This window comes from Bubalus kerabau, chromosome X, assembly GCF_029407905.1.
Source record: "Bubalus kerabau isolate K-KA32 ecotype Philippines breed swamp buffalo chromosome X, PCC_UOA_SB_1v2, whole genome shotgun sequence".
NCBI classification, from domain to species: Eukaryota; Metazoa; Chordata; class Mammalia; order Artiodactyla; family Bovidae; genus Bubalus; species Bubalus kerabau.
The window spans coordinates 7,532,998-7,559,259 of NC_073647.1; the positions used below are offsets into that span (position 1 = coordinate 7,532,998).

At 39.5% G+C, this 26,262-nt stretch overlaps 1 protein-coding gene across 4 annotated transcripts in view; it reads left to right on the forward strand.

The window, feature by feature from the left end:
* The window catches only part of LOC129638911 (fibrous sheath-interacting protein 2-like), a 72,822-nt gene that overhangs the window by 41,134 nt on the left and 5,426 nt on the right, over positions 1-26,262 (forward strand). For 2 of the 4 annotated variants that reach the window (XM_055563647.1, XM_055563649.1), the window contains 3 exons: positions 3,434-3,470; positions 8,164-8,197; positions 11,042-12,049. In XM_055563647.1, coding sequence (XP_055419622.1) covers positions 3,434-3,470; positions 8,164-8,197; positions 11,042-11,887 — 917 coding nt within the window. In that variant the 3' untranslated portion in view covers positions 11,888-12,049. Of the gene's footprint in view, positions 1-3,433; positions 3,471-8,163; positions 8,198-11,041; positions 12,050-20,432; positions 20,922-23,365; positions 23,467-24,877; positions 24,925-26,262 lie in introns of those variants that run through there. The other 2 variants (XM_055563648.1, XM_055563650.1) reach the window with 2 other exon arrangements.

The window sequence follows — 26,262 nt, forward strand, 5'->3', positions numbered from 1 at the left end:
TCTCATTTAACCCTCTGAACAACAAAACTGTTTTACCTACCATTTTACACATGAATAAACTAAGTCTCAGAGTTGTAAATTATCATGCCCAAGATTTCACATAACATGTGGCAAAGCCAAGGTTTTAAAAGCCAGGTCTATCTTACTCAACCAATCCTAACCACAATACCACACTGCCCCTTATTACAATTAAGAGGCTATTATAATAGTCAAAGCTAGAAATGAGTCCTGAACAAAGTCAGTGGCAGTAAAGATGAAGAGCTGGGCACAGATTTGACTCAGACTAAGAAAGGCAAATGGATGAGATCTGGCTACTGATTGAATGTGGGAGAAGAATGAATTGAAGACAACGCCCATATTTCTAGTACAGGCAACTTAATGGATTGTGGTGCCATTCAATAGATAGGCAATACAGAAAGACGAACAAGTTTGGAAGACAAATATTTAGTTCAGCTTTGAATATATTGAGTTTGAGGTGCCTGAGGGCATCCAAATGGGACATCTAAGTGGAGCAGTCAAGGAGGCAGTTATAGGTATTGGTCTGGGATGCATGGGAGAAGAAATGAAAGGAACGCCTTATGTCAAAACCTATGGGAAATAATGAAAGCCGTTCCCATAGGTTTGATATACCTGTTCTTTTTAAGGTAGGTTATACTTTCTCCTCTTTATTCCATCTTTGATCTAAGAGTTATCCTTAAGTATGTTTCTTAATTATCAAGAAATTCATATTTTCAGTCACATTTTTAAAGTTAGATTCAGAGAATGTAGCCTGTAAATATTCAACACATTGAAGTTGTTGACATTTTCTTTGTGGCCAAATATGTGATTGATATTTTGAAAGTATTCCATAGATATACAAAAAATATATATTCTCTATTTAAAGGCTGTAAGGCTCTAAATGAATTTTAAATTCTACTTATTGATTATATTATTCAACTGTTATATGTCTTTTCTAATTTTTTGGTCTACTATTTGCTGAATAACAAATCACCCTAAAACCTGGCAGCTTAAAAAAACATTATCTCACAGTTTCTGTGGTTAGGAATACAGAAACAACTTAGCTGGATGGTTCTGATTCAGGGGCTCTCATGAGGTTACAGTCAAGATGTCATCCAGGGCTGCTTCAGTCATCTAAAGTCTTGATTGGGACTGAAGAAGTCACTTCCAAGGTGGCTTACTCACATGGCTGTTGACGGGAGGTCTCAGTTCCTCACCATGTGGGCATCTGCATACATCTCTGAATATCCTCATGATATGGCATCTGGCTTCTCCCAGAGTGGGTGGTCCAAGAGAGAGGGGCAGAAGCCACACTATATTTTATAGCCTAGTCTCAGCACACTCTCACTTCCACTCATCACTTCCACTCTATTCATTGGAAGCAAGTCTCTAAGTACAACCCGCACTCAAGGGGGAAAAGAATTAGCCTCCACCACTTGGAGAGAGTATTATCAGAGAATTTGTAGACGTATTTTAAAAACACCACAACAGTATTATCTTCACACTTATTTTTTCAGGTATGTGCACTATTAATTCCAGCTCCTTCCTTTCAAAACTGTACACACTCAAACATACACTCACACACAAAGACACTTAAGAAAGTACACAGAATTGAAGTTAACTTTGATGCAGATCATTGGAATTCATTGATTATTCAAAATACATGTTATATTTATTGGGAGAACAATAGCTATTCACCCTGACTATGAACTGACTTTTAATTGGTAACATTACTTTTTATTATTCAAAGTATTCTGTTTGTCTAAGACTGTTTAGTCATGTATATGCATGACTGATGGCCTTCCTCAATGGCTCAGAGGTAAAGAATCAGCCTGCAATGCAGGGGACACAGGTTCAGTCCTTGAATTGGGAAGACCCCCTGGAGAAGGGCATGGCAACCCACTCCAGTATTCTTGCCTGGAGAATCCCATGGACAGAGGAGCCTGGTGGGCTACAGTCCATAGGGTTGCACAGAGTTGGACATGACTGAAGCGACTTAGCACGCACACACGTGCATAACTGACATACACCATCCCAGTATTCCTATGGACATATTCTACATGAAGACTTGCTTTAGTATCATTATCCAGAAATAGTTACTAAAATCCACTTGCGAACTTTGCTAGACAGCATACAAAGCATGTTAGTATTTAAGTGGGAAGAGATTAATGACAGGAAGACTAATGAATGAACATTGAGCCAACACGTATATTAAAGAATTAATTGAACAAGTAAATGTTCTTGAGTGCTTACTATATGCCAGGCACTGTAAACTAGTACAATACAGCATAGTAAGTCCTATAACAGAGGGATGTATAGGGCGCTTCAGGAGCTTGACAGAGAACGCCTGTCTATCTGGGCAGATATAAAGGAAGGCTCTCTGAAGGAGGTGACACAAGCTGAATGAGTCCTAAAGGATGGAAAGTTTTAAAAAGGGACCTGAGTTACAAGGGAAATAGTGAAGGCAGAGGAACTGTGTGTTGTTCAGTACTTCTGGAGCAGAGAATATATGTAGAATGGTGACCACAGATGAGGCTGATGAGGTAGGCAGTCACCCCAAATCTTAAGGTATTTGATGCCTGTCTGGTAGTCCCTGGAGGATTTAAAAAAGAGTGTTGACAGCAGGAAATGAAAGACCTATTAAGGGACTTCCCTGGAGGTCCAGTGGGTAAGACTCCGAGCTCCTAATGCAGGAGGTCCAGGTTCAATCCCTGATCAAGGAAGGAGATCCCACATGCTGTAACACAGTAAAAAAGTAAAAAAAAAAAAAAAAAAAAAAACAAAATGTAAAAAAGTCCCATATGCCACAACGAAGATGGAAGATCCTGAGGCTGCAACTAAGACCCAGCACAGCCAAATAAATAAATAAAAGTTGTTTTTTTTTTTTTTTAAAAAAAGACCTATTCAGTTCAGTTCAGTTCAGTCGCTCAGTCGTGTTCAACTCTTTGCGACCCCATGAATTGCAGCACGCCAGGCCTCCCTGTCCACCACCAACTCCCGGAGTTCACTCAGACTCACGTCCATCGAGTCAGTGATGCCATCCAGCCATCTCATCCTCTGTCGTCCCCTTCTCCTCCTGCCCCCAATCCCTCCCAGCATCAGAGTCTTTTCCAATGAGTCAACTCTTCACATGAGGTGGCCAAAGTACTGGAATTTCAGCTTTAGCATCATTCCTTCCAAAGAAATCCCAGGGCTGATCTCCTTCAGGATGGTCTGGTTGGATCTCCTTGCAGTCCAAGGGACTCTCAAGAGTCTTCTCCAACACCACAGTTCAAAACCATCAATTCTTTGGCACTCAGCTTTCTTCACAGTCCAACTGTCACATCCATACATGACCACTGGAAAAACCACAGCCTTAATTACAATTTTATAAGTAGCCTGTGAAGGATACCAACAAATAGTGATTTTCTTTTTCTCTCTAAAAATTCATCTGCAGCTCCCGGAGTCTCCTTCATTCACGACTCACCCATTAGGTAAGTATCTAAGAAAGCTAATAAAGGAATGTGTTATTTTAAATTAATATTTAAATAATTACACAAGAGTGCTGCTTGAATCCTCTACTCTTGTAGTTTTACTTGTCTGTAGTAAAAGTCTCACCTTTTGCAACCTCTCAGGACTAAGCTAAAATTGTAAAGTAGGCAAAGTTAATCATTCATGCTCTTCCAGTTCCTCTTCTGATCTCACTTTAGTCCTGGGCTCTCCTCATAGGCAATACTTTGACTCCCCTTTCACGTAGCATTACTCCTTCTAGGATCTAGATCTGTTCTTTTCCCCCGTCCCCACTCAAAAATGCATTACTTGTACCATTTGAGGTTATTGGTTTTCAAATGATGATAAATTAGTTTACCGTATAGTATTAATGACGTAATCTGTTACTCCCTAAGGATATTTGCATTTTCATCCAAAGTAAGTCAATCTCTCATGATCTAAAATAAAGGCCAGTGGAGAAGTTTTCTTTTGGCCTGGGGCCTTTCAGCTCTCAAACATTGATGGCCACCCATTCTGCTGATGTCCTGTTCCCCTCAAACTTGAATAATAATTCATGCATATAAAATACCTCCTGATGGAACGTACATACCTATCATCTTTTATAAACCCTCAACAAACCAAATTAGGTTCAGGATAATTTTTATAAATCCCAAACTTTGATGAATTGGTTAGGTAAAGGGAAGTAGTGTATGATGGTAAATGGTGTTGATGTTCAGACCAGGCTTCTTAGAAAAGGATTTTGAGGTAGGAGTAATTGCAGTCAGTTTCATTTACAGAGGGCTCATGGGGTACAAGGATGCTGAAGGAAAGAAACTGACTAGCTCAGTATCAAGGTAGTTTCAAGAAATAAAGGTGAGAGAATGTGTGCATTATAGAGTGTTAATTCCTGCCTGCCTCTTCTTCCTGTCCCCACTATCATCCTAGACTACAGAACTACAGAATCACTTCAGTCTTTTCAACAGCAAATGTTCTGGATAGCCCTTTATTATAAAAATCAGCTAAGATGAAGAGCTATGCACATGACCCAGAGCTGCTATCTCATTCCTCACAAATACACAAGTTAAGACACCTTTATCTGAGCCTAGGACAATTCCAAGCCAGAACACAATGGAGAAGGCAATGGCACCCCACTCCAGTACTCTTGCCTGGCAAATCCCATGGACAGAGGAGCCTGGTAGGCTGCAGTCCATGGGGTCTCGAAGAGTCGGACATGACTGAGCGACTTCACTTTCACTTTTCACTTTCATGCATTGGAGAAGGAAATGGCAACCCACTCCAGTATTCTTGCCTGGAGAATCCCAGGGATGGGGGAGCCTGGTGGGCTGCCATCTGTGGGGTCGCACAGAGTCGGACATGACTGAGGCAACTTAGCAGCAGCAGCAGCAGGACAATTCCAAGCCAGAACACAAGAAAACACAGCTAGAATACCATCTGGTATGGCTCTGCCCATTGCACCCATGCCACACCTCTTTACCTTACAGGAAAGAACACAGGTTCAAGGCCTCTGGCTTAGTCCTCTTGATCTGTTGCAGCTCCTTGCTCCCTGAGACTCAAGTGTGGGTGCATTATGTCTATTCCATCACATACCTCATCTCTCTTCTCTTCCTCCACCTCCTTAGTTCTCTGTTTTTTCTAATGCTAACATAAAGACATACACAGTAAACTTCAGTTCAGTTCAGTTCAGTCGCTCAGTCGTGTCTGACTCTTTGCGACCCCATGAATTGCAGCACGCCAGGCCTCCCTGTCCACCACCAACTCCCGGAGTCCACCCAACCCATGTCCATCGAGTCGTTGATGCCATCTAACCATCTCAGCCTCTGTCATCCCCTTCTCCTCCTGCCCTCAATCTTTCCCAACATCAGGGGCTTTTCAAATGAGTCAGCTCCTCGCATCAGGTGGCCAAAGTACTGGAGTTTCAGCTTCAACATCAGTCCTTCCAATGAACACCCAGGACTGATCTCCTTTAGGACGGACTGGTTGGATCTCCTTGCAGCCCAAGGGACTCTCAAGAGTCTTCTCCAACGCCACAGTTCAAAAGCATCAATTCTTCGGCACTCAGCTTTCTTTATAGTCCAACTCTCACATCCATACATGACCACTGGAAAAACCATAGCCTTGACTAGACGGGCCTTTTTTGGCAAAGTAATATCTCTGCTTTTGAATATGCTGTCTAGGTTGGTCATTACTTTCCCTCCAAGGAGCAAGTGTCTTTTAATTTCATGGCTGCAGCCACCATCTGCAGTCATTTTGGAGCCCCCAAAAATAAAGTCTGCCATTGTTTCCACTGTTTTCCCCATCTATTTGCCATGAAGTGATGGGACTGGATGCCATGATCTTAGTTTTCTGAATGTTGAGGTTTAACCCAATTTTTTCACTCTCCTCTTTCACTTTCATCAAGAGGCTCTTTAGTTCTTCTTCACTTTCTGCCATAAGGGTGGTGTCGTCTGCATATCTGAGGTTATTGATATTTCTCCCGGCAATCTTGATTCCATCTTGTGCTTCATCCAGCCCAGCATTTTGCATGATGTACTCTGAATATAAGTTAAATAAGCAGGGTGACAATATACAGCCTTGATATATTCCTCTTCCTATTTGGAACCAGTCTGCTGTTCCATGTCCAGGTCTAACTGTTGCTTCCTGACCTGCATACAGGTTTCTCAAGAGGCAGTCAGGTGAGCTTAATAAAATAGAATTAGGAACCAAAAAAATCAGGACAAGAGGATGCCAATGTGATAAGATAGTGATGGGGGGTAAACAGTAGTAATAATTCAACAGATTTGGTGATAGAATGGACCACACGTATGTATGATCAGGAGGTATCAGGCATCATCCCAAGCTAGGGGCCTGAGGTACCAATAGAGGCTCACCAATTACAATTAGATTAAAACTTAGATATTCAGAAGGATTAGGCAGACGGACTAAAATGTAGTCTTGTTACATTAATCTTCAAGGGGTGGTTGGCCAGTTATTTTCTGGACTAAAGTAAGGTTGTATGGCGGAAAAGGTTAGGAACAGAAAGGTTATGTTTATAGTTTTATAACATGGAAAATTAAACTGTGAAAAACTGGGCCTTATGTTTGGGGCTTCTAAACTAAGTGTCATTAATATCACTGCCCTCTTTAAGAAGTAGAGTTGGCAGTACAAACGAACCTAAACCTTTGACACTTTAGTAGTATCAACCTATCAGGGAAAAACACTGAAGACTAGAGAAAAGTAGATGTAATATCATGGCACTCCTAGAATTGTGGTGGAACTTTCCCACATAACAGTGAGTTTATTTGCGTGTTTCTGCTCAATTGACTCCAATGAGAAACTGATAATTCGCGGCAAACTGCAGATTTGTATCCAATATTACAACTAGTTGCTAGTGGTCTTATATAAGGTTTTTTAAATCTATATGGTTAGTTTTGTTCTTAGGTCTTTGCTGTTTCCTTTTATCTTAAAGTATGCCTTTGGGACAGAAAGTCTGGAGACAGGTAGAAACATACATAGGACTCCACTTGCTGCCTATGGTATGAGGTTAGGGAGAGCAGGAAAAAAAGAATCTGGGTGCGTTAGATTGCAGAGGATCTACAAAGAGGAAATTGTGCTGGAGATGGCCTGAGAAACTGGGTCTCAGAAAAATTAGTGAAGCCAAAGGATAGGAACTATGTCACTGATGGTGAGCATTCATGTTCTAGGTTCCATATTGCAAAAAGGTATTAATCCTAGGATGGGCTATTGCTGCCTAACCCTAGCTGAGACCTTTTCCTACTAGTGTTAAAGTTGTCATTTCACAGTCTGACTGTATGTCTCAATATTGGATTGTTAGGCCTTGGTAGAAAAAAGTAAATTTGATAACATAAGGGCAGGCCAAGTAAAAATGAAAATAGAGCACCATGTTTCCTTTAAGAGGGTCAAGAGGTTATGGCAAGGGGTCCATGGAGGCAGTAAAATATGAAAGTAAATCAGACTTAGGCTTTGTTTTTTTTTTAACTTTGTGTTATCCTATAATCTACATGATTTTGTTGTTCTCTTGCTACAATTTAATAAAATATAATTTTGGTTCCATGTAGTAGATCAGAATAAATAATCCTGATTAGAGCATAGAAGAGAATATTGTGATACCTAGAAAGGGGCTCCATCTAATTTGGCTTTGCATGTCATCCGAAACCCATTATTTTAATGTCCTTGTCAGTAATCATACATAGATCTTCTACTGCAGGGTGAGGAGAGGAGATTAGGAATTTTGAGGGGGTGAGTAGAAAATGAATTATCAGAAAGCTCTGATCAAGCAGGTCAAGTGGAAAGAACTAGCCCATCCCTTGTCTTTCCAACCCCATGCTCTTCTCAACTCACTACAGAACAAACATGGCTAAGGTGGGTCAAGAGTGGCAACATCAAGTGTTAGTTTATACAGCACCTATTATTCTACTGTTTATGCCGCAATTATTCTGCGTAATAATTCTTCTGGGTAATAGAGCATGTCCTATGCCCAGGGGCCAATATCTAAATAAGAGGATAAATGGGGAGATTAGATAAAAAAATAAAGCTTATTCTTCTTTGTGAATTGCTGGGGAGAAAACAAAACTCCCAAGCACAAAACAGGTAATCTGATTCAATGATTAGGAATTTGGAGGAAAGTTACATAAATGATTAACCATGAGTAATAAAATCAATCTCTTTTTACTTTTTCAGACAAGACTACCATCCAAATCGCTGTCAAGAGAAAGTATGTATGATGAAATTCACTATAGAGCAATTAAGGATATTTTCCGATATGTTATTAGAGAAAAATCTGTGAATCAGACTACCAGCAAAATCATCTATTGATTTTAGTCCGTTTTCCTCTTTGCCTTTTTCTCTTCCTTGACTTTCACTCTCTGTTAATCTTGAATTTTGCCAAGGTCCGAAATTATTGTTCAAAGAGTTATTGCTATGCGGGGTACAAAGTTACTGTTACCGCCATTTTGCCCCGGGTCCTCAGGAGGGTAGATTGGGGGAGCTTTGGGAGGTTTAATCATCACAAAGAAAACATCCAATACCACACACTCACTCCATAATGGGAAGGCATTACAGGAAATGCCTTTGCAGACCCTTGCAGATCTGGCTGAAGGGCTGAGCACCCTGCCCCTCAGGTAAGTGAACCAAGATGCCTAGATCTATCTTGTAATTCTCCTGGGAGTAAGAAGAATCTTAGGATGGCTACTCCATCAGAAGAAGGGGGTCTCAAGAGAGCTGCAACTTGGACCAGGTGAAGAGCATAAGGTAAGTCTGATAAGCCCCAACTTTGGGGCTAGAAGAAACATGAACTAGAAAGGGGTTCAGGGGAGTAGCACATTCACATACTTTTTCACACGTACGTGAGAGTTTCATAGACCGTCCAACAAACACAAAGGCTGAGACATACTGGCACCAGGAAGATATTTCTTGGTTTACTAGTATAGTGAAAATGAGCTAAAAATCAGATTCTACTTATCACATTTCACTTCATTAAAAACTTGACAAATGTCCCAATTTTATATGTCAAAGTTGGACATGCTTCTCAGCTACCCTAAGAGTAATAATGTAGATCTACTTACTGTACATTATCTCTGGTAACAAGAAAATAATATGTATTGAAATGCTTAGCTCATATGTATTGGAACAGATTTCAATCAATTTAGACCAAGAAGGTGAGTAGCTTATTTATTAATGTTTAAATGTGATTCTTAGAAGTGTCTGATTTAGGTCATGTTTATGTAAAACAAGTGTTTTTCAACCGTATGCTGTCATTTCAAATTATTAATATGTTCTTCAAACTCAGTAGCCATTTTCTGGTCTGCACGGTAGGTGAAAAAAAGTGCTTTACAAGAACTAGATAGTAGTAATGTTTGCATAACACTGTGAATGTGCTTAATGCTGCTCAACTGTATAATTTAAAACGGTCAATTTTATGTTATGTGCATTTTATCACAATAAAACATACATTAAGAGATTTGGGAAGGATTCTAATAACACGACTTTTCCTGGAGGTGTCCTCCAAACCTTCTCTAACTGGTCAGGAGAGAATATGCTACATTCAGCAAGGTGTTAACTTTTCTCTGAATGTTGGCCTAACCTTGAACAATCTGAGGCTAACTTCAGAGATAATTGTGAATTAACAACCACATGATAGGGAATCCGGTGCCCAAATGCCAGGATATCAAACAATGCACAGCTAAAATGCCAGGCATCCAGCCTTTGCTGCCACTGGCTTGTAGCCACAGCGTTGAGAAACAGTTCCTGTGGAAGGTACACATGCTTGGTCTGGCTGTCTTGAGGATAGTAACAACTTTAAAAAGAATGCTATTTTATTATAGGCAAAAGGATTTTTATGACCCCCAAATATATCTGCAATAAGTAAACGTACACAAACAGTTATAGAGTCTGGCAGGTGCACTTGTCATCTGCCCCTGGTCCCCTGTCTAAGCTGTAACAATAAACACAATTAAACATGAGGAAATGGCTGTTCAAGTCCAGGCCCTGGGTTTCTACTTCAGCACTTACTGAAAGAGACCCCAGCTTCCCTCAAGTGCTCCACCTTCTGGCTGTTTGAGCCAAGTTCGGGCTCAGCCTTTTTTCCTTCTGAAATTAATGTATTTGTTTCTTGAGCTGACCTCTGCCTCCCAATCTAAGACAGTTTGCACTGATAATCTTTTATTGGACCTAAGCCTGTTCATTTCCCTTAAATCATCAGTGCTAATTGTTGCCCATTGATTAAACGTAAACAAGTAGCTGTGGTGATTTGCATATGCAAATCAACACAGTCAATTGACCGAGAAAGGCAGCAACAGACCAGCCAGGGAGCCCACAGGCTGACCTCTCCACAGTGAGGCTTTATTTTTCACCCTCATCTCCTAGCTAAACAGATGCCTAAAAGGAGACTCTGTCCACAAAGGCACATACATGTTTGAACTGCAGATTTGTTTCATGAAATAGTTTGTTAGAGGCAATCTGGTTTTTTTAGGTATCGCTTGGATCATAACATAGTCTTACCTCTTGCTAGAGAATTTGTTTTCTATGAGCTTGGCTATCTTTTCTAACCAAGAAGCCATTTACCCTCAGTAATAAACTATTATATAGTTCCAAGGGATTTTTTTTTTTTTTCTGCTTTATTTTTCAATGGGTGTACTACTTTATTAACATTTAAATTTCACCAACAGTGAGCTCAAGTATATGCTAGGCATACGTTCAGATTTTTGAAATAAAGATAAAATGGACAGACAGCTTTAAGGGTGCTACACTGCACAATAAATATTCAACAATTAGGCAATCTAGGGGATGATACAAGTATACATTTAGGAGCACAAGTATAGCGTCCAAGAGATTTTGAATCAAAGGAAATCTCATTCAAAAAATAGATCACAGCCATAGAGAATAAACCAACTTGAAATTAATCTGGTGTTCTAAATAGATTTCCTATGTTCTCCTTATACACCATGGCTGGATTCTAACTATGCATTGTTTGATATAAGGAATTAAAAGTTAGTTGCTGTCCCTAAAACGAGTAATTTATCCATGATTTCCCTTCTATCCCCACTCACCTCCCTTCCAGGTAACTTCTGAAGAACTGAACAGTAGAATTCAAAATGTCATGACCTGGGTCGTGGCTGCAGTGACCAGTGTATTATACCCAGCCATCACAAAATATGAAGAAAGATTGCAAAATATTACATGCCCGATGCCTGATAACTCCACCCTCTCTTCTGATAGTGCGAGTTGCTGCAGCTCATGCTGTGAGACATTTCTGTATGAAACAAGTAAGATGGTTCAGGCGGAGCCCTGTACAGAGGCAGCTGACAGGTCAATAGAGCAGCCAGTGGCCCCATCAAAATCATCTCTTGCCCGTAAAGAAAGAACAGATGTAGAAACAACATATCACAGGAAAGAACACTTGGAAGACAAACCTAAAGCCCCCAAACCTGAATATAATGAGATATCTGAATCCGCCAACCTTAAAACCTGTAAATCCGATAGTCACCTTGTTGTACGGATTGAAACAGGCACTAGGAAATGTAAAGATGAAACAGATAGCCTAGAATGCCCACTGTCTTCAGATGAAAAAGCAAAAGCTATCAATGAGATGCAGGAGTTAAATAATGTTTATGTTAACTTTAAACATCATCTAAAAGAGGAAGCTGAGTTGATTTTAAGAAACGTTTTTCAGGAAATGGTGTCTGAACTAACCCAGACCATCCCCACCCTTTCCTCTGTTACGACCGAACCTTTGCCTGCCCAAACTGACACTGACAAAGGAGACTTGCTCTCCAATGTTGATATTTCCTCAGCAGCTGCTGAAATTATGGAAAATGTGCTTGGGAAGTTACAGTCTGCAGTTAAGAAAACATGTACTGAGGAATTTTCACCAGGAAATGTATCAGTTCACTTTAAATCAGATTAAGTCAGTGGAGAACATTTTATTTCTCCAAAAGAAAAAACTTCAGAAGTTTCACTGCCTTATGCTTTGGAGAACATGAATGATGTTGCAGAGGACATGGTTCGTGTGATTTTAGAAAAGCTGACGGTCCTTGCATCTGCTAAGCAAAGTGAATTGGCTCATCTTAAAATCACTACTGACCCAGCTTATCAGCAACACAGAGAAGACCCAACGTATACGTTCCTTCAAAGAGCCAGCAAACGGAAATCCAGTGCTAAGACCGATGCTCCCAGTTTGATTGCAAAGAAGAAATACAAAATTTAGTCTCAACTATTTGTTCCAAGTCCTCTCTGGTTGGTTATATAAAGGAAGCAGTCAGCACTATACTAGGTTATATACAAGTTGGACTTCATAATGAAAGGCTAGTTGCAACTGAAGAAACAGTGATCATCCTACAGCTACTTGATGCTCTCTTGGCTCAGCTGCATCAGAAACCAGTGAAAACAGATGTCCGAAAGAGCAGACACTCCAGAATAAGCAGTCCCTCTGGCACTGAAGAAAGGAACAGACTCACCAGGACTGGAGTAGCTAGTGCTCCTAGGTATGGGAGCCTGTTTCCACCTGTTAATGTTCCTGGTGTGGCCCTTTATTCTGAAGACAAAAATGAAGAAAGAGACAGAATTGTAGAAAATGTATTGATTTCATCTGTCAAAGACGAAAAAGCAAAATTACAAGAACAGGTTCCTGACTACTGGTTAACTGGAGAAAACAATGATTTTAAACGCAGAAGAAATATGAACTTACCTACAAAGCCTGCTTATGGACGCAAAGGAGCATTTCACGATCAGGGATTAAATACTGACTTTCCAGCTTTTAATAAGGACCCTTTAAAGGACAAGCCAAGTTGGAATAAAGACATTTTGCTTTTCAGTCAAGATGAAACATATCAAATACAAAAAGCCTCAGAAGATATATAATTAGGAGTATTTTAGCAAAGATGCTCAAAGATCTATCTTCTGGGCCATCTGATCGCTCAGATTATGAAGATGGTAGAGAGGCTTCACTTCTTACCTCAAGAGAACCACAGGATCCATCACATCAAGAATGGATGGACCAGATGTCCTCTGTGTCAGAAATCCATACGGTATCTCAAGATACTGTAGATGCTATATTAAAAATACTTCACGTAACTTCTTGTCATATTATCGAACATTCTTCATCAGTACATCAAACTCCTCTAGATAATGCTGATGTACCAAGCAAAGAGTTATTACAAATATGGTTTGACAGTAAAAGGAAGATGAAAATTTTATCTGCACTTAGCGTGGACCCTACAAAACTTTCCTGGGTAGAATCTGGAACAAGTGGCTCAACATCAGAATCTGTAGATAACCTTAATGATAAAACCATTAGCACAATTTTTAAGAAGTTGAACTCATTTATTTGTCCAAAATTACAAACCTGCTTCAAACCAGAAAGCCATGCTGCCCATTCAAAGCCTGCTCCTGACAAGAAATCTTCATTTCGATCTCACCTTAGTACTTTCACAACTAAAGTGGTAAAAATTGTTTTGGGTGCTATCCAGAAAGAACTACGACACAATAAGAAAAATCTAAATGTTAGGAAGAATAGCCCTCCCAAGAACTTTAGAGATACAGGATTTTTTGCTGACGCCGAAAATGAATTAGACTCTGTTGTCACAAAGCTAAATAATGACATTATGACAAGTTCATTAGCTACTTGCATTTGTGAGGTGTTAAGTGGAAACACAGATAAAAGTAATATTTTACTCCCTTCAGATAAGCTAAGGTCTAAAATCTCACATGGGACTGATGGCATTGATCAACAAAAACTTTTGCCTTCTCATTGCCCTCGCATGCAGAAGGAAGTTCACCAATGTACTAGATTTCAAGTGTTAGGTAGAATTGGAGATGCCTTGTATGGTATGTTATGCAAGCTCACTGGAGACCACCCACATGCTCCCCTATCTGATGAGCAAAATACAGAGGGGATCAATAAGAATTTGAGAACAACCAGTACACTGCAGTCCAGTATTAAGCTCATTTCTCGTACAATTCTAGAAGGTATTGTTTGAAAACTATGTGGTGTTGAGACAGATGGCATTTTCAAAAATTCAGAATTTAAAGCTATCTCAGAGCGTATTGACACTGACAGCCTGTCATTTGCTTTGCTTCTTGAGGAAATGAGCAGATGCTATGACATAATCTCAAGCATAGCATCCAATGTGACCTGGCCAGGTAGCCAAGAGATAACTAACAAGGGGAAAACTACAGGTAGCCAAGAGATAACTAACAAGGGGAAAACTACTGCCCCCAAAATAGGAACCAGAAAAGAAAAGCATCTGAATAAACTGAAAACCTTGGCCTCGGACATCTTTGAAATGGTTTTTGCTAAGTTGGAAGGGTTTGCCAATAGAAATTTGGAAAATCTTGGTGCTATAATCTGTGGATATAAAAAGAACAAGACATACTGTGAAAGTGAAAATACCAACATTTGTGGTAACACACATGAAAAACGATTGCAGTCGACTTTATACAGGCATGCAAAGAAAGTGTCAAGTACTATTTTGAAAGCTCTTCAAACTGAATTAAACATGAACTTGCCAGATTTGGAAACATGTATAAGTAAGCCACTACAAGAGAAACAAATACTTAAGAGTTTAGTCAATTTCATTTTAGATGCAGTGTCTCCAGATATGTTTAATGAACCTGAACCAGAAGAGAGAGGCATTGAAAATTACAGATATAGGCCAATCTATGGAAATTTTCTTCCTGGAGGAGCTGACCCAGATTCATATCTAGAAGATCCTGCAGATACAGAGAAAGAAAGTGCTGTGGAGGAAAGACCAGCAGAAGATGAAACTAAATCCGATTCTCTTAAGCAACAGGAACTAGAAAAAAACACTAAAAACTTTTGAAGTGGAACTCAAAGAGCCAAAAAAGTCCCCAGTTGTGCCCATTGTAAGAAATACTTTGAATGAAATTTTTCACAATGATTTAATTGGTCAGTTAAAGGTGTTTACTCTTCCCCAGTCCCATTTATGTGACATTCCTCATGCTGAAGATGAACCATTTGCTCAAACATCTGTTCAGTCCCTGGAGAAAACAGTGGGCCCTTTAGTATCTGAAGCAGATGTAACCATTGTTGCAGATGGTGTCGTTAGAACCATATTTCAAAAACTTTATTCTGCTGCCATGACAGATAGAAATGAAAGTGAAAATAGGTATAATAATACTATCACCTTTCCAGCAGATAATCTCTTTTCCTAAACCTACCCATGGAGGAAAGTCCCCTGTTTATTCTACCATACTGGATAGAAATCCACGCACATTTCAGTCCACTTTCAATATTGGTAAACTGACCAAAATAAATGTAGTTGAAGATATTATACAGTCAATATTAACAAATTTAGAAGCATTTGCTACTTCCACAGTAAAGGCTCTCTTTTGTCCTCACATCATTTTCACAGTTCCTGTGGCTTTACCTTCACAGCAGGATGAGATTGCTTTACAACAACCATGGTTATCCACCAAAGATTCATATTCTGAAGACCAATTTTCTTGTTGCTCAGTGGATCACAGTAAATCCGGAAAGACCGCCTCGATATGTCAACTGAGTGCCTCTAAATTAAATATGTATGCAACAGAAGTGGCTAGACAAATTTTACAAGGAATCAAACATAAATTAGATCAAGACATAAGAAGTCCATTCTTAACTCAGAGTGTTGTGGCCTTTGAAAGTATTCCAAGTCAGGTTGTTAGCACAGTGCTAGATACTGTGTCTACTAAAGGCAAATATGAAAAAAATGTATTTGACAGAGAGACTGATCCAGTTGCACCAGAAGATATTATTGAAAAGCTATTCAATAAAAGTGATTATCGTAAAAGAACTTCAATTTCAAGTACTAGATACCATTGAAGGTATCTTAATTGATATCTGTGAGGAAACAATAGATGAGAATAATCTCCCACTTGCTGTATCCACTCTTAAATGTAATGTAAGTGGGAGACATTTAGAAACAAACTCTGAAAGGGACCCTAGGTATACAAATAAGGCTATTCTTACACTTTTAGTTCCTAAGGAGCGCGTTGCTATGATTTCCAATGATATGGTGGATATTGTTCTTTAAAATCTCACTTCTGCTATCATGGTTCGCATCAGTGCAAATGATTCCATTTCTCCAAGATTGTCTACAGCATTTTCTGATGCATTTTCCAAAGCAGAGCATCAACAATCTCCCATTAAAGACTCAGTGAATGGAAGGGCAGAGCGTCAACAACCTCTTGTTACAGACTAAGTGAATGAAAGGGCAAAGCGTAAGCAACCTCCTGTTATAGATTCAGTGAATGAAAGGAAAAGGGAGAGATTTCCTCTTGCAAGAAAGGTAAGAGATATTCAGCTGAAATCAGCTCTTTCTGATGATAATCAGACAACTGTACTTAAGAAACAAGATGCTAAGAAACCTACTCCTGATCCATGTAAGGAAAATGCTTACTGTTACTTTATTACTAAAACTATTTTGAATAGATTAAAATCTTTTGCCACAGAAAGAATAGATTTGCTACTTATTCTTGATCCTGAGACTAGAGAAAAACCGGATGTTGGCTCAGAATTTACAAATTGGAAACAAAATGACAGTGTGTTTCTTGAATCAAACCAAACGCCATTAGATGTGACTGTCCCGAAAATATCAACAGCTGGAACCATTGTCCATCAAGAAGTCACAAATTACACATTAGCTAATTACAGAGAAAACCATAGACCTGCAATTCATATATCACAAGCTAGTCTTAAGGAATATGCTGACCTCATCGCCAGTACCATTTTGACGCTTATAAAAAATGACAAAGACCTAGAAATCCAAAAGATGTATACATATCAAACAATACTTCATTTCAAGAAAACATCATTGCAAGTGAAACTGTCAACAACATCTTAAAGAGTTTATGTAATAAAGTATCTTTGAAGGCAAGTGGCTTTTACTCAAAGCAGGACCCTGATCTTTTTACCCAACTAGCTGTACAAAATGAAATAGTGCCAGGTCAAAGAAAAATGGAAGACAACACCAAACTGTCTCTCTTTTCAAAATAGTCAGGTGAAAACCAAAAAACACAAGAAGTGGAAAACCAGAGAAGGACATTGGAAGAAATATTTAGAAATGGAGAATCTGGACAGGAAAAAACAAATTCTTTGTTAAGTGTAGTTAAGGAAATTTTAAAGAAGGCATATCAAAGGGTATTGGAAAACACAGAACATTGTTCTCCATTCAATGAACTCCCCCACTTTACATCTGATTCTAAAATTAAAACATCAGCATGAAAAAAAGCCTTACAGTCACATATAAGCAGTGTTGTAAATGACACAGTTGAAAGTGCTTACACAAAACTGTTCTCAGTAATTATGACCTCGTTATATGAAAACAGTGAGACCAGAGGAGAAATGGAAGCCTCTGGCAGTGATGGATTACTGATGAATCCATCATGCTTTAGAGAACTGAAACAAGCAGAAAAAAGCAGTGTTCCCCCTAAACCTGTGATACCACAAGTTTATCCTTACACAGGCATTGGAAGTGTCAGTTCATTGGAAAACACCTTATTGCAATTTTCTCCATTGTGACTGGGTAAACACTTGGTTCAAAAGGTTCTCAAAAAGATCACAGATTTTGCTTTGCTGAATCTAGAAGAGAATTCGTCCCCTAAAGGTCAATCTGATGAAATTCTGAGGCCATGTAATTCTAAAGCTAGCCCCAAGGGCAGCCCTAGGGCAAGTGTTAAGACAAATTTTAAAACAAAATCAAAAGTTAACTCTTTGTCTAAATTTGGAACAAAACCACAGCTCAGACCTAGTGGAGCTAAAGCCCAAAGCAAAACCAAGTTAGGTCCTAGAGAAAAGACCCTAAAAGGTAGCTGGTCCAAGACTTCCATTGGGCTCCCACACCTACTGTCAATAGGGGAGGCCAAAAGTCCCTCACTGAGAGCAAAACTCCCCACTGCAGAGCTAAAAATGTATGCCAGGGATATACTATGTAATATTCTGCAAACAACTGTGAATGAATTTGAAGAGGTGAGGCAAAACAGAGCAGTGGCAAATGTAAACACTTTACTTTCTGATCAAATTGAGAGAGCAAGTGGAATAGTGAGTGCAGTTTTGCAAGGACTACATGCTATGAAGAATAATTTGGCCAATCCAATAAAAGGCTCACATTCAGATGATCTCAAACTTCCACGGGGGGTATTTTAGTACAACCTCTGCTGCAAATCCAGAAGCCCATTTCTCCTTGGAGAATGTTTCTTCACAACTAGACAAACTCTTTCCCAAAGAAGATATTTTTAAACAAATGTTTGACAAATGGCAAACAGAATCAAGCAACATGGATAACGAAAAATATAAGCTACCAATGATAGCCGAGGCTGTTTTGAATGAAATTTCAACAAAAGCAAAAGAATTAAAACTCCATTTCACTTTTAGGTTTGTCACTTCTTGAGCCATGTGAAAGCAGTCACCATCATTTTAAAAGAGCTGCTTCTAGAGTTGAGGATTCTCAAGCACAAATTAATATATTTGGCCAGGAAATCATTAAAAAACTATTTGAAAAATTAGAGTTGTGCTTCTTGACTCAGATGTTCACAACGGATAGTAAAGAAACACTACAAAGCAAGAAAGAAACTGCTGCTAGAAGAAAATGTGGTTCCTCATGAACAATCTTAACGATGTACCAACTTACAACACAAAGTTGAAAGACAAAACACTGGGGATCGCTGGCCACCAAATCACTCAAGAGATCTTGGAAGGGGTTCTGAACACCTTAGAGTCATTTGCAGACCTACAGTTTAAACATGTCTCTACATATGCTTTTTCTGAAATTGTGAGAACACCTATTGAAAACTTTTTTGCTGTGCAACAGAAACCACCAATGAAAACAACATTTCCCAAGTTACAAACACTGACTACGTTTCCTGATGAATCTAAACCAAGTAGTATGATTTCCCAGGAAAACATAAACAACGCCTTCAACAGCTTTATTTTTTTCCATTCAGAATTGCTTACTTATGCTGTTAATACTGTTACTGACATGCTTAGTATAATTAAGAACAAACTAGACAAAAATGCACAAGGAACCATCTTCAACTAGCATATTTGAAGAAAACATTGTAGCAAGTCAGATCATCAGCACACTGATAAACCAGTGCACTTATTTCTATGAGTTGATGATCAAAAGCCATGCAAAGGAAAATCTGCTCCAAGGAGCTAAAAATGTCTACAGTGTTAATTGCTCCCGATTTACAACTGGACCAGAAATGTCCACTTCAAAGTCAAAGGGAATTAGCTGCTGGGATGATCCTCCACAAGTCTCCAGCTTGTTGTCTTATTCAGAGGAAGATATGAAAATAAAGGACAAGACTTCCTTAGATGTACCTTCATATGTCAGATACTCTACCGGAGATTCAACTAAAACCATAGAGCCAATGGAAGGGCTCGAATCCGAGTTTAAACCATCATCTCCTAGAAGTGAAGCCCAAGCCTTCAGCCATTTTGATCAAGCTGTGAAAGGAGACTACTCTCTCCCAGAAGGCACTGTCTTACAAATTTCATCTCAGAAATCCAGTGACTCTGCACAGGCAGCACTAGAGCACCCCATGTCTTTCAAAGAAGCGGAAGAGGGTGAAAATCAAAGAGTGCTTCACTATGAGCCCCTCAAACCAGTTGTTAACTCAGATTTTGTTTTGCACAAAGGATATTCCTTTAAGGCAGCATTTATCTGAAAATCTGGTTTGCAGTGTTACAGAGGGATCTAGGATTGATAACTCAAATTAACTTAAAAGTTCTGTGGCATCATCAAAAGGCTACAGAAATGGGAAAAGTTATTTGTTTAACTGTAATGGTCTCTTCCTTAATCTGGCTTTAACATTGCAAAATGGAAAGTAACATTTGACTAGGGAGGTGAGGAGAATGAAAATTTACTCTTTGAAGCTTCCTTTGGAAAATATGTTCCAAGGATTAGGGTGTTGGAGGGGTGAGGAGTGAACATTCAAAGTCCTTCACAATTTTGCCATTATTCATCAGTTTTAAAAATCCCGGTCAGCCAACACTTTGTCTTTTCCATGAAAATTTCTTTATTTAGATTGGTGTATTAGTTCCCTAGTAAGAAGTTCAGAAAAACATGTTATCGTGTCTAAATCTGTTAAAAGACTTGCAAAGCAAATGATGAAAACAGTGTACTTAAAGTATGCATTTTGCATTTCTTGATGAGTAAAATGTAAACTTTGAAGCAAAAGGAGGAACCTTAGGGTCTCTTCTTTGAACTGGACTGTTAATCTTGAATGCAAAAAAGAATTATCGAAAAGAGGAAATATTGCTTGTGATTTTCATTTATTTTTTCTTTTAAACATATGACTAATATATAAGTAAAAGGCACTTAAAGATAAGTAATTTTACTAAATTGAAATAGAAACCATGTGAAAGTTGCCTTACTATTCAATACAGTAGAACCACAGCAAAAATGACTGAGTTGATTGTTTTTTAACATTCACTGTCTCTTTAATTCCAGACTTCTAGTAGAAATTCATTTCAGAGCTTAATAAAGCCCGACATCACCAAAGTGGAGCTTTTAAAAGATGTTCAAAGCAAAAAAGATCTTATCATTTGGTTAATCATTCGGTCAATAATTCAAGAAAATTTAGAAAATAAAGAAGAAAGCTTAGATTCTGATGAAGATGAAGTTGTTTTACAAGAGGTTGTAAAAGAAGAAGAAGAATTTCTAGAAAGCCCACTTGAAGATCAAGTAAAAGAAGACATGAAGCTCACTACCAGCACAGTGGCTCACCCTAAGCCACCAGTTAGCAAATGCAGTCTGAAAAAATTTTTGTCAGTAGGAAAATGTCAGCCCAAATCCAGAGTAACTATAATGACTGAAGTGTCACCAGCAAAACAGACGGAATCTGAACAGACACTAATAACTGATTCTAACATTGATGTAACTACCTCAAAATGCTTGACTGTCACAAACTCGCCTTGGGAGAAAAAGACACAACTGAGCGTAAGTGAGAAATGTAACTATCAGTGACCAGGTGTCTCTAGAAAGGGTAGAGAGTTTCACAAACTTAGTCCAAGTAATACACATTGGGTAGGAAGATAAGGGCATCACCTGGATCCCAAGTAGTCTCTCCCAGCTCTGATGATATTTACAACAAAAGGGAAATGATTAACAGATGAAGCCAGGTGCCGGGGTCCAGCCCTGGTGGGTCCAGGGAATTGGAAGGGGAGATGGCTTCGGTGATCAGGATACAATAGAATTAAAGATATAAAGAGTGGTTAAATAAGGATAGTGAGAAAGAATCAGTGAGAAAATTCAGCGAAGAAAAGAGGCTGAATAAGTTGGTTTACATGGAAAGCTAATAAAATTCCAAGACAAGGAATTTGCGTCACCTACGTAGGCCGCAGGCGTCCTCCCATTCTCCCGAAGGAGAGGAGACACTAAGGCCTCCCTGGTCAGATCTTAGAAGCCCAGGCAAAATTAGTAGGCTTGACGAGCCTCCACGCTACAGATGGGAATTCAGCCAGAAGGTGAGAGAAAGAACGACATGGGGAGACCAAGCTTCGGTGAACAAGGCCCACACTTTATTTTCCAAAGTAGTTTTTATACCTTAAGTTGTGCATAGAGGATAATGGGGGAAGGGGTAGAGTCATGCAGTAAGCCAGGCTTTCTTCCTGCAAACTTATCATATGCAAAAGTGTAGGTGATGTACATCATCTTCTGGCCAGGAGGCCTGTTAACATTTTAAGATCCTTTCTTCAGAAAACTCATTTTTCTCTAAAGGTGATTATTCTAAAGTCAGGCACCACCCTCCAAAAGCATTAGATAAAGTTGCATTCCTATAGGGCAAAGGTGTGGTGGGCTATAACAAGAAAAGAATTAACTCAAGGGTCCAAGGTTACAAACATTAAAGCTACTACTTACATTCCTATACACCAATTATATTAATCAATACACTCCCAGGGACACAGAAGGTAAGGGATATGGAAACTTAGCAGCAAACATTGGCCCAACAAGTGAAAAACCCTTCACCAATACAATTTCTAATCAATCTTTTAACTGCTCCAAGGAATCTGTATTTAGACAGTTTAGAACATCTCACGCCTCTCACGGTTGGGAGGCTATGGACAATCACACGTGGCCGGAAGAATCTGTTCAGGCAGGCTAGAGGACTTCCAAAGGAGTCTGTAGGTTGAAACACTCTTGTCACGCCCAGGAACTTTATTAGCTGGAGCTGTAAGTTAACTCTTTTTCAGAGAGAGGTGGTGGTGGGGGACAGCCCCCCGTAAAGTCAGAGGTGTAGGTGAGAGCACAAAGCAGTAAAGTAGGCAGACTCTGGTTATGGGGGTAGATGCTCGAGAATTTCCAGGGGGACTCCTGAGGCTCGATCCCGCCTTTGCCTATGCCAAGCCTCCTTCCTCATGACCTTTGCCACGGGCAGAGTTCCTCACGCTGGCTCCCGGCAGCCAGGAGCCTCAACTGAAGAACAACAGATCATGGAAAGAGTCCTAGGCTATTTAGAAGGACAAGAAAAACAGAAAATAGAAACTGGTTAGGAGAAACACAAGCTAATTATTTAAAATGATAGGTTGTGGGGGGGTTTGGTACACTGACCTGTAAATATTCATTGGAAGTTTTGTGTGTACCAACTCCATTCCAGTGGGCAGGACCAGAAGATGGACTTGAAGGGGAGTAAAAACATTCATGCAAATTCAGCCTATCTGGGTTTGAATTCTGGCTTTGTCACTTAGTAGCTATGTGACATTGGGGAAAGTTATTTAACCAACTATCTTCTTAAAAATTACTTATCCAGCTTGCTAGTTGAATATGTTGAATATTCCCCCTGTTAACAGCCCATAAACTCTAGCTCTTATCCCTGGTTCTGTACCCTTCTAGTGGTGATCTGGGCCTCACTGACCTCTTGGGTTAGCCCTATCCCAAAAATCGTACCTTACTCATATGTATGGGGATTACACATGATTTAGAATTTCCTAGTAAAACAATCCCATGGATTATCCATTTGAAGGAAACCTGGGTTCAATCCCTGGGTTGGGAAGATCCTCTGGAGAAGGGAAAGGCTACCCACTCCAGTATTCTGGCCTGGAGAATTCCATCGACTACAGTCTACGGAGTTGCAAAGAGTCATACATGACTGAGCAACTTTCACTTTCACTTCTTTCCAATTAACTCAGAAGCAGCAATGAACCAGAGAAAACAAAACACAGGGATATGACTCTGGCCAGTTCAGGAGCTCATCATCAGGTCAATAGCCTTGCACAAACTCTGTGTATTGGGATCTGTTTATTTACTGGAAAGCCATGTGAAATCTCATGAGCAAACAAAGTGTGCCTGGTCAGAAATGCTGGCTATATAGATAACTAAGGAAATGTTGTGGTATATTTTATTTATTATACACACTCTTTTGTGTCTTACTTGTATTTTTCCAGGAAACAGAAATGAGACCTAGCACCGAACCAACACATGACTTCATCCATAGAATGATGAGTGTATCTTTAAATGATGAAGAAGATCTGGCTTCATTTTCTAGGTACAGTCAAAGTAATACTAGTTGGCTAAGGAAATAGAAATCTGAAATGAAGATTACGTTGATGGGAAGAATGGGCCTCTCAGGTACACCTGTGAGGAAGCCAGTTTAGCCCTTCAATCTCCCCTCACTCCTTCCCCTAACTCCCCTCTGTGTTTACTTCCTGGGCCCTCCCTTCACATCTTTTCTCCTATTCCTATTTATCTGGTCTCTACTTTCTTCTCCTGGGATCTGCTTTCTAGTATAGTGGTCTATAGTATAGTTACTTTGAGTCTTTAATGTGTTAGGTTCTTGAATCTGGGAGACAGGCTCTGAGTCAACAGTCCCCACACTAACGGCTCACCTAAAGGAGTTCCCACTTAGTTCATGTATGTACCTAAATGCTCAGCAGGGTGGCCCTGTCAGAAGAATCCCAAGGACACAGAGGGGCAATGTAAATTAGAGCACTCAGGGAAGAATTCTCAAAGGCATTAGAGTTGGAATTGGGCTTTAAATGATGGATAAGATTTAGATAAGACCATCCGTTCGGAAAAGACTATAAGAGAAAGGCTGGACCATGTGGTATCTATAGGGACAGGGAGGAACAAAGTACACTGAAGTCTTAATAGTTTTTCTAGAATAGCCAAAACATGTCTAAAATTGCTCTTGTGTCCATAAGAATATTCACAAACTGGGAACAGTAGCACTCTGTTTTTGGTTTTTAAAACTTTTTATTTTATATTGGGGTATCACCAATGAACAATGTTGTAAGAGTTTCAGGTAGACAGCAAAGGGATTCAGCCATACATATACATGTATCCATTCTCCCCCAAACTCCCTTCCCATCCAGGCTGCCACATAACATTGGGCAGAGTTCCCTGTGCTATACAGTACTTCCTTGTTGGTTATCCGTTTTAAATACAGCAGTGTGTGCATGTCCATCCCAAACTCCCTAACCACCCCTTCACCCCACCCTCCCCGCTGGTAACCATAAGTTCGGAACAGTAGCACTTTGTATCATGGGAGAAATAGGGCATAAGGAAGAAAATCCACCCTGTCCCAACTATATCCTTTTCCACCTGGCACCATGAAATCAAGGTTTCTTTTTGACCCGATGCCATTTTAGGACATCCACTCCTGGCCCACCACTGGCTTTATCTCCACTCACGCTTGTCTTAACATACATAATTAGTATTGCAGGCAAATCTCAACTATTGGTATCATTGCATAACACAAGTGGGAACATATAAAACCAAAGTCAATGTAGCTGTCATTTTTATTTTGAGAACTCACAGACATTCCACGCCAGGTTTGCATCTATATAAATAAAGACTTGCACAGATGGTTCTTTAACAGTCATTATTATTCATTAATAATTATTCATTCCTTCATATAAAATACAAGGAAAATGAAATGTCTTGTATCTTTTCTTTAGTTTTGATGATGAGAGTTCCACAGATCCAAGTGCCACGGTTACAGAAGGTTGGATTGATTTCTTTTCTTACTTTAAATTAGATTGTATTTAAAAAGAGAGTTTGTTCATCACATTGATGAATACTGAGTTTTCCAGTAGGCTGATCTAAATTGGAAGAATACTGAGTCAGTTAACCAGCTAGTGTGATGAACTAGTTTGCTTTTTCTGAAACACTAGTAAGATTCCATTAATAATTGTGGCGAAAAGTATGTAGTGTGACTATAAGTTTACAGTTACCATGATCCTGTGGGAAATATCCAGGAAATAAAGGTTTATCACATCTATATGTAGACTACAGCCCATGCTACTAGGGTTTAATCATCTCTTTAAGTAGGTATGCTTGCTTTGTATAACTAGGTCAGCCCCAGTAAAATATATTTAAAAGCTTTTAAAGCTAAAAATGAAACCTACGTTTATTTGCTTGCATTAAATCCTGGCTAGGGTGCACCCCACTTTAATTCTGTCTCTGTTAAAACTGACTCCTTATTTATGAGTTGGGTTTGGTCCTCTATTCTTTTAAAGCTCAAAGGATCAATGTGGCTCTAACAGTGGGACAGCACTGAGGTAGGGGTATCATGTTTACGGTAAAGATGGCCTGAAAACTCCAACTACAGAGCTGGAGTTGGCCTTGGTTGTTTCAAGCCTGCACCCACTCAAGAAGTTACTCAAGAAATATATCCTCTCCATTTGAGAGTGGGAATAACATTTATTAAAAGATGAATCATAGAATGGAGGTAAGTTGCCAGAATCCCATAAATAGGTCATCGTCAGAGGATGATACGTCACTGGCGTGTTTCCTGTATTATGGAATCATAGGCTGTCAGAGCCAGAAAGTAGCTGGTATAACCTTATTTTACAGCTGAAGAGACTGAGGTTCAGGGTAGGGAAGTGACTTGTCCAAGGTCATACTGTCAGTCAGAATATAGATCCCACGTCTCCTAAATCTGAACTCAATGTCATTGTTTTCTTCAACTTCACTGCAGTGAGTCACGCTTAGATATAGGTATCCTGTGGTAATATTTAATATTGCACCTGTCCAGTTCATGCATTCATTCACATTCAACAGAGTCACTGGGCACTTTCTTCGGGCTGGACACTGTTCTAAGTTGTGGAGATAGAGCTGCGAATGAGAGACAAAGTCTTCACCTCCTTCTAATTGGGAAGGGGATATCAACACAATAGGGCTTCCTCTGGGGTGGTGAAGAGTTGGCCAGGACTGAGTGACTGAGTACAGCACATAAACACAATAATTCTAGATAGGAATAAGTACTTCCCATTTCACCCAGGATAAAGGCCGGGGTCTTTACAATGGCTTACAAGGCCACACATGGTCTGGATTCCATTCT